This window comes from Silene latifolia, chromosome X (genome assembly GCF_048544455.1).
Source record: "Silene latifolia isolate original U9 population chromosome X, ASM4854445v1, whole genome shotgun sequence".
Taxonomy (NCBI): Eukaryota; Viridiplantae; Streptophyta; class Magnoliopsida; order Caryophyllales; family Caryophyllaceae; genus Silene; species Silene latifolia.
The window spans coordinates 209943650-209951739 of record NC_133537.1 but is presented as its reverse complement, the minus strand read 5'-3'; the positions used below and the strand labels follow the sequence as shown (position 1 = coordinate 209951739).

At 43.9% G+C, this 8090-nt stretch overlaps 1 protein-coding gene across 1 annotated transcript; it reads left to right on the top strand.

Annotated features, from left to right (window-relative positions):
- Positions 1 to 7018: 7018 nt before the first annotated feature.
- On the top strand, positions 7019 to 7618 carry LOC141619169 (uncharacterized). The gene has a single exon (XM_074436193.1). It carries the CDS (start codon positions 7019 to 7021, stop codon positions 7616 to 7618), a length of 600 nt encoding a protein of 199 aa, XP_074292294.1.
- Positions 7619 to 8090: the final 472 nt, after the last annotated feature.

The window sequence follows — 8090 nt, the reverse complement described above, 5'->3', positions numbered from 1 at the left end:
TACCATATGTGGTCAGGATAGAGTTTGGTTGAGGAAATGGGATTGTATGGTAACATGATAGTAGTTTTGTTTTTTTTTTCATATTTGTTCCTTGGAACAAATCCCTTGTATATCTCTTTTGATATTTAATATGTCTCTTACATTTCACCAAAAAAATAATCTAATAATATAGCCGATGTGAGACAATTAGCGGGTCTCACTCCGCCCCTTTAACTCATAACAAGACATCTATGAGGTAAGATGCCTTCTTGCAAGGTATGGTGGGGCTTGCCAAAATGGCGATGCATCCTAACATTTAAGCACGCAAGAACAAGTAAAAGGATGCATCTATAAAAGAATAACCACTTTCCTCATCTAAGTGGTGGAAATCACCTACAAGGGAAGCAATTCAAGGGCACACATTCCATCATAGATATTGGATCTTCTAGTTACTAAGTCCAAGAGGATAAAAACAAGTCACCTCCAAATTGTGTTAAACTAGGTAACCTTTGTCCACAATTGCTAAATGCTTTTGTCAAGAGCCAAGTCCCTGTAGGATCGCGGAATTCCCCCTCTTGCCTAGGCAAGAAGATGGGTCGTCCCCTCTCCACCATGCAACAAAAGTAGGGTCATCAATGGATAAAAGGGATTCAAAGTGTATGAGTTTCATGATAGTTGTTTGCTTTTGGGTTTATTTTTCCCCCCAATTTTGTAGCATTTTGACGATTAAGAACATTCCATGCCATTTTTGACGTTTGGCATTTTCAACTTTTTGCATTTCTTTGAACATTTTTCAAAGTAACCCCATTTTTAGCAAGGGTACTTTTATTAAAACATAGGAATGTAATACCTCGTATTTATTTAAGTTATAGCTAGACTGAATAAAGAACCCACTTGGCCGAGTTCAGCTCAACTCGATCGAGTTGAAGGCCGAGTACTCCAATACACTAGGCTGGAAGGCCTGGAAAGTCGGTCACTCGACTGAGTGACCACCCACTCGACTGAGTCGAGTCTCCACTCGACCGAGTGCCGGTCAAGTGAGCTTTATACGGGAAAATATTTGGTGAGATGTCGCTTTCATAATCCAATCGCTTCAGATTTCCTACACCAAAACCACTCTCAAACACTATTCACCACTCTCTAATTTCCCCAACTTCTCTCTAAACTCTCCACCATCAAATCCTCTAAAGAACCCTAATTTCTCTAAAGAAGATTCTTGCCTCCTTAGCCTTTCCTCCTTGTTGAAGCTCTATTGAGGAGCATTTCTAGGAAGTAGCTTATGGAATTGTGGAGATAAGCTCAAGGTAGGGTTTACCTACTTAGCTATGGTGTTATGAGTGTTTAATTATGCATTTAATACCATTAATTACATTAATTTCATAGTAGTTGTATTATAACATGTTTTGGATAATTAGGGTTTGGTACATATTGTGGTCTCATGATGATTTTGGGAAGAATGAGTACGGTGACTGATTCTAGTGTTGATTATCTTGCATTGTAACATGTTAATAGGCAATTAAAAAAAGAGAAAATGAATTAATTAAGTTATGAGCATGAATTAGTTGTTGTATGAATTTAATGGCATACTTGTTTGGTTAATTGTTCTTGTTATTGGTGAATTGTCGACATTGGAGATTGTTGGGGGGATGTTGATGATGGTTTTGTAGACGGAAGGCGGTTGGGAAATCCTCTTCCGCTCAAGTCTCCCTTGGAGCTTCTCACTCCAAGTAAATGTGCACATTGAGTACTTGGGTTATAGAGGGACTCATGTGGTGAGGCATGTTGTCTGGCAAGGGACTCGAGTCGCACTCGGGCCCGATACTATGGACGTATTCCAAGTACCTTAGTGGTATTGGTGACGTCGTGGGCGTGTCCCGATCACGGTTGGAGGAGATGAGTTTGGTAGATACTTGTCATGTTTTTACACCTAATTAAATTAGTAAGTTAGTGGCATCTCTCATTTATTAATGAACATTTATATCATTGGTTAACACTTGGGTTTGATTGTCTCTGATGAACCATATGATGATTTCCGCCCATATGGGGAGCAGTGTCGATAGGTGCCTATATTTGAGTAGCGGGCTTGGGAGTGGTCTACCTTGGTGTCGCTACTTGTTCTTATTTTAGTTTTGACATTTAAAACTCCATTCAATTTGGTTGTACTATTGGGATGATTTACATATCCCTTAACTTGTAGCCACTTAATATTAAAACTTAATTATCTATGTAGTCTAAAGTACTTCTTTACTTGTTATTCGCACTATAATCATGGAAAACCAAGGCCTGTGACACCTCCATGTGATGGGAATTTCCTAGAGGAAGGGCCCCGACCTATGGGGGTGTTACAAAGTGGTATCAGAGCGACGGTTTTGGAGCCTAACCAATGAACCAATGAACTAGGGTGAGTCTAAACTAAAATGAACCCGATTTGAGTTTTAGAGGATTTGTGACAAGCTTGGGAGACGTCTCAAGGTTGGGTACTTGCCCTCTTGACTCGAGTCGGTCACTACGCGTGGGTAATGGGATGTTCTTGATGCATGTGATTGTTGCATACTTCTTGCTTGATGTTGTAGAATTTTGTATGCTTGGTGATGTCCTACATGATAATATTCTCAATAATGGTAGACTTTTGAGAATGATATGTGGGATGTATAAGTGTAAGTATTCGTATTAAGTACCATCATACGTGTGTCATATTTTATGCCTATGTCTATATTCTCCTCCGTCCTTGTGTATAGGAACATGTGAATAGGGTTATATGTGGACTTGCGTGAGTTAGAATGACTAAATAGCCTTTATGTGATGTACTCGGCCGAGTGAAGAGAGAAACTCGTCAAACTAGATAGCACTCGACCGAGTGGATGCCTTTCCAGAACCCAAAGAGCTCCTGTAAGTTGCCACACTCGACCGAGTGAAGGTATCACTCAATCAAGTGTGTCCTACTCGGCCGAGTATTATGGCCACTCGACCGAGTGGAATTTGGGGAGAGTTCTGGAAACATTCTGATTGTTGTGACACTCGACCGAGTGTCTTGCACTCGATCGAGTGGACCTCTGGGATTTTGGGAAACCTTCTGATTGTTGAGACACTCAACCGAGTGGGACACCACTCGATTGAGTGGCCTCACCACTCGACCGAGTGACTTTCCTCACTCGGCAAGTGGACTTGTATAGTGGTCAATACCCATGGACTCTTGTTTGAGGCATGTATTGATGTTTCTTATGCTTATTTAAGAGACATTATGCCGAGACCCCGTGCAAGGACTCCGTCGCCTCTGCCTCGCGTGTTCGAGGAGGAAATGGAGCGGCTCATTACTCAAAATGAGGCCCTCACCGAAGCTCTTAGGAATGTCACTAGCGAGAGAGATGCGGCAATGGATGCCTCGGCCGTGAGCACCGCCATCTCACGCCACCACCCCACCAAGTACCTTGGAGCTGGGGAGCCTTGCCTCTTTAGCGATTGGGTAAGGGAATTGGAGAACCTGTTCGAGGTGGTGAGGTGCCCGGAGGAGTTTAAGGTGGAGCAAGCCGCCTTCTACTTGGGACGACTTGCGGGAGGTTGGTGTTACAAGGAGCGGGAAGCCATGAGGAACTTATATGAAGAGAGAGGCGAAGCCGCCATCCCTTGGGCCGACATCAAGGTAGAGATGAGGAATGAGTTCATCCCCGAGCATGTGAGGTGCAAGCTTCGAGCGTAATTTGACCGGTTCATTATGACCGATGCTATGACCGTGCAAGACTACTGCATCCGCATTTGTGAGCTCTCTACTTACATGGAGGACCTTAACCTTAGCCAATCCCATTTGGCTCTCAAGTTTGAGGGAAGATTGACCGTCATGCTCTTGGAGAAGCTCCCACCCGGAGATTTGTCTAGCGTGAAAGAAGTCTATGCTAGGGCTGGTAACACGGAGAGGCTACTCGGTGTCACCAAGGATGCTAAGGAGAGGTCTGGGGAGAAAAGGAAGAATGAAGGTGAAGTAGGGTATCAACCCAAGAACATTACTTTTAATCAATCCAAGTCGTACTCGGGAGGAGCCCAAGGAAATAGCTTTAGTGCGACAAGCAACTTTGGGAATTGGGCCGCTAGTGAAGGAGGAGGGTTAAGGTACTATAACTGTGGTGGCCTCGGCCACAAAAGGGTGGAATGCACTAGTGCTAAAAAGGGACATAACCGGAGATTTGGGCAAGGAAACTCTTACTTCACCCCTTCCTAAAGCGGGGCAAGCAACCAGAACTCGGGGGCTTGGAGTAACCGAAGGAATGCAAATCCCAACTTCAATGGTGGAAACAGTCGAGGGAACTCTCACGTTGTATCCGGTACATTTCATGTTAACTCTCACCCATGCTTTGTTTTATTTGACTCGAGAGCCACACATTCTTTCGTGTCTAGGAATTGTGTACCAACCCTAGGATTGGGGGAGGGCGAACTAGCCAAGGATGACGTGACCTTACCTTCGGGGGAGTCCATTACATATTCAAGGATTTATGAAAAGGTACCCGTCTTAATTCACAGAACAAATTTCCCAGTAGACCTTTTTTAATTGCCTTTTGAGGGGTTTGAGATAATTCTAGGAATGGATTGGTTAACTAAACATAAAGCCAACATATATTGCTATCAAAAGAAGATCGCTTTGATAGGACCTAAGGGTACTAGGGTGTCATAAAAGGTTACCTAGTCAAGCCTAAGGTGAAACTAGTTTCGGTGATGACCCTAAAGACTTGCTCAAAGAAGAAGTGCCCAATGATCTTATGCCACGTGTGGGTTACTAGTGTGGAGAGGCCTCAAGCTAGGGATATACCGACGGTGGGGGATTTGAGGATGTATTTCCGGAGGAATTGTCCGGATTACCTCCACCGAGATAAGTGGAGTTCGGAGTGGACTTGAAACGGGGTGCGGGACTGATTTCTAAGGCCCCATACCGGATGGGTCCAAAAGAGCTAGAAGAATTGAAGAAACAACTTTGGGAATTGGCGGACAAGGGTTACATTAGACCGAGTGTTTCACCTTGGGGAGCACCGGTTCTATTTTTAAAGAAGAAGGATGGAACGTTTAGATTGTGCATTGATTATAGGGAGTTAAACAATGTTACCGTCAAAAACAAATACCCTCTACCAAGGATCGATGACTTGTTTGACCAACTTAGTGGAGCCGCGGTGTTTTCAAAGATTGACCTACGTTCAGGCTATAACCAATTGAAGATCAAAGATGAGGACATCCCAAAGACCGCTTTTAGATCAAGATATGGACATTATGAGTTTGTTTTAATGCCGTTTGGACTAACAAATACACCGGCCGCTTTCATGGATCTAATGAATAGGGTGTTTAGTCTATACTTCGATAATTTCGTAGTGGTATTCATAGATGATATCTTGGTCTACTCCAAGACCAAAGAGGAACATGAGGAGCACATAAGGATAGTATTCCAAACCTTGAGGGAGCACCAACTTTATGCAAAGCTTAGCAAGTGTGAATTTTGGCTAGAGAAAGTGGCTTTCTTGGGCCATATCATATCAAAAGAAGGAGTTGTTGTCGATCCCACTAAGATTGAGGCCGTGTCTAGGTGGGTAGCACCCAAGAATGTAGCGGATGTTAGAAACTTCTTAGGTCTAGTCGGGTACTATCATCGGTTTGTGAAAGACTTCTCTAAGATTGCAAGACCTTTGACCTCGCTAATGAAGAATGAGCGCCGTTTCAAGTGGGACGGGAGTTGTGAGACGGCTTTCTTAACTCTAAAGGAGCGCCTAACCAGGACCCTGGTTTTAGCCTTGCTGGAAGGAAGTGAGAATTTTGAGGTTTACACCGATGTATCAAAGAATGGCATGGGGTGTGTGCTTATGCAAAATGGTACGGTCATAGCCTATGCATCAAGACAATTGAAGACTCATGAGGAGAATTACCCAACTCACGACTTAGAATTTAGAGCCGTTGTCTTTGCATTGAAAATTTGGAGGCATTACTTATATGGAACAAACTTTAAGGTCTTTTCCGACCACAAATGTTTGAAGTACATTTACACCCAAAAGGAGTTGAATATGAGGCAAAGGATATGGATTGAGCTAATTGAGGATTATGACATGGAAATACTCTACCATTAAGGGAAAGCTAACGTGGTGGCCGATGACTTGAGTAGGAAGTCGGTGCACTCCTTGTCTACCGCCTTGTCAATGCTAAGGTTGAAGGAAAAAGTGAGCAAGATGGGTATCCATGTGATACGAAAAGGGGAAACAATGGGTGATTTGAACTTAGAGCCCGAGTTATATGATGAAATCCGGAGAAGGCAAGCTAATGATACGAAGATTCATGAATGGAAGGGAGCACTAGAAAAGGGAGAGCCCTCCCGATTCGAGTTGCACATGGATGGAAGTCTAAGGTTCAAAGGGAGGTGGTGTGTACCGAATGAGGATGAACATAAGAAGAACATTATGAATGAAGCCCACAACACACCCTATTCGGTGCACCCGGGTGGTGACAAGTTATACAAGGACCTCAAGAAAACGTTTTGGTGGCCGAATATGAAATGGGAGGTAGCGGATTTTGTGGCAAGGTGTTTGACTTGCCAAAGAGTAAAAGGGGAGGTGCAACCTTTGGATGTGCCGGAATGGAAATGGGAGTCAATCTCCATGGACTTTATAGTGGGCTTATCGAGGACTCAAAAAGAGAATAATATGATTTGGATTATCGTCGATAGACTAACCAAGTCGGCTCACTTCATTCCAATGAAGGATACTTGGAGCAAGGTAGAATTAGCTAATGCATATGGCAAGTATGTGGTCAAGCTTCATGGATTCCCAAAAGACATTGTTTCTTATCGAGATTCGTGGTTCATCTCTAGGGTTTGGCAAGAGCTTCAAAGCTCCTTGGGTACTCAATGGAAAATGAGTACGGCCTTCCACCCCGCGACGGATGGACAAACGGAAAGGACAATTCAAACGTTGGAAGAAATGTTGAGGCTTGTGTTCTAGAATTCGGAGGCTCATAGGAAGAAAGGCTACATTTGATTGATTTCTCCTATAGCAATAGCTACCACGCAAGCGTTGGCATGGCACCATTTGAAGCTTTATATGGAAGGAAATGCCGAAGCCCGATATGTTGGGATGATAGCACTGAAGCCGTGCTATTGGGACCTCAAATGATCCAAGACATGGTTGATAAAGTCCGTGTAATCCGTGAGAAGATTAGAGCCGCACAAGATAGGCAAAAGAGCTACGCCGACTTGAGGAGAAGGGACATAGAGATTGCGGTAGGAGACAAGGTGCTACTCAAGGTTTCACCCATGAGAGGAGTCATGAGATTTGGAAAAAGGGTCAAGTTGAGCAAAACGTTCATTGGCCCCTATGAAATCTTGGTTACAGTCGGGGAAGTAACTAAACGCTTAGCACTTCCACCGGCCTTAGACCGAGTTCACAATGTATTCCACGTGTCTGAATTGCGCAAGTACATAAGTGACCCATCTCACGTACTCGAAGCGGAGATGATCGAACTCGATGATGCCCTAACATATGTAGAAACACCCAAAGAAATCCTAGACCGAAAGGTTAGGAAGACAAGACACGGTGAGACAATCTTGGTGAAAGTGTTGTGGTCCAACCACCTTGTGGAGGAGGCCACTTGGGAGGCCGATGAGAACATGAAAGAATGATACCCTCACCTTTTTTAGCAGGTATGAGTCGGTTACGAGGTCGTAACCATGTTTCTAGAGAGGTAGGGCGTACTACGCAAGTACCTTTAATAGAGTTTTCTCTCTTTTCTCTTTTCGTATATGCAGTTACCCGCCACCTAACGTCACCTTTGAGTCAACACTAGTCTTATATTTACCCTGACTCGCCATCTTACACCTTGGGGGCTATATCCCACACCTAGTGTCGGGAGTGAACTTAGGGGACGAAGTTCTTTTACGGGGGGAAGTTTGTAATACCTCGTATTTATTTAAGTTATAGTTAGACCGATTAAAGAACCCACTCGGTCGAGTGCAGCTCCACTTGACCAGGTGGAAGACTGAGTACTTCAATACAGTAGGCTGGCAGGCCTGGAAAGTCGGTCACTCGACCTAGTGACCACCCACTCAACCGAGTGCCAGTCGAGTGAGGTTTATATGGGAAAATATTTGGTGA

Bases quoted from the DNA above. Each gene is read 5' to 3' on its own strand.
- LOC141619169 (XM_074436193.1), top strand. From the start codon at position 7,019: ATGGCACCATTTGAAGCTTTATATGGAAGGAAATGCCGAAGCCCGATA.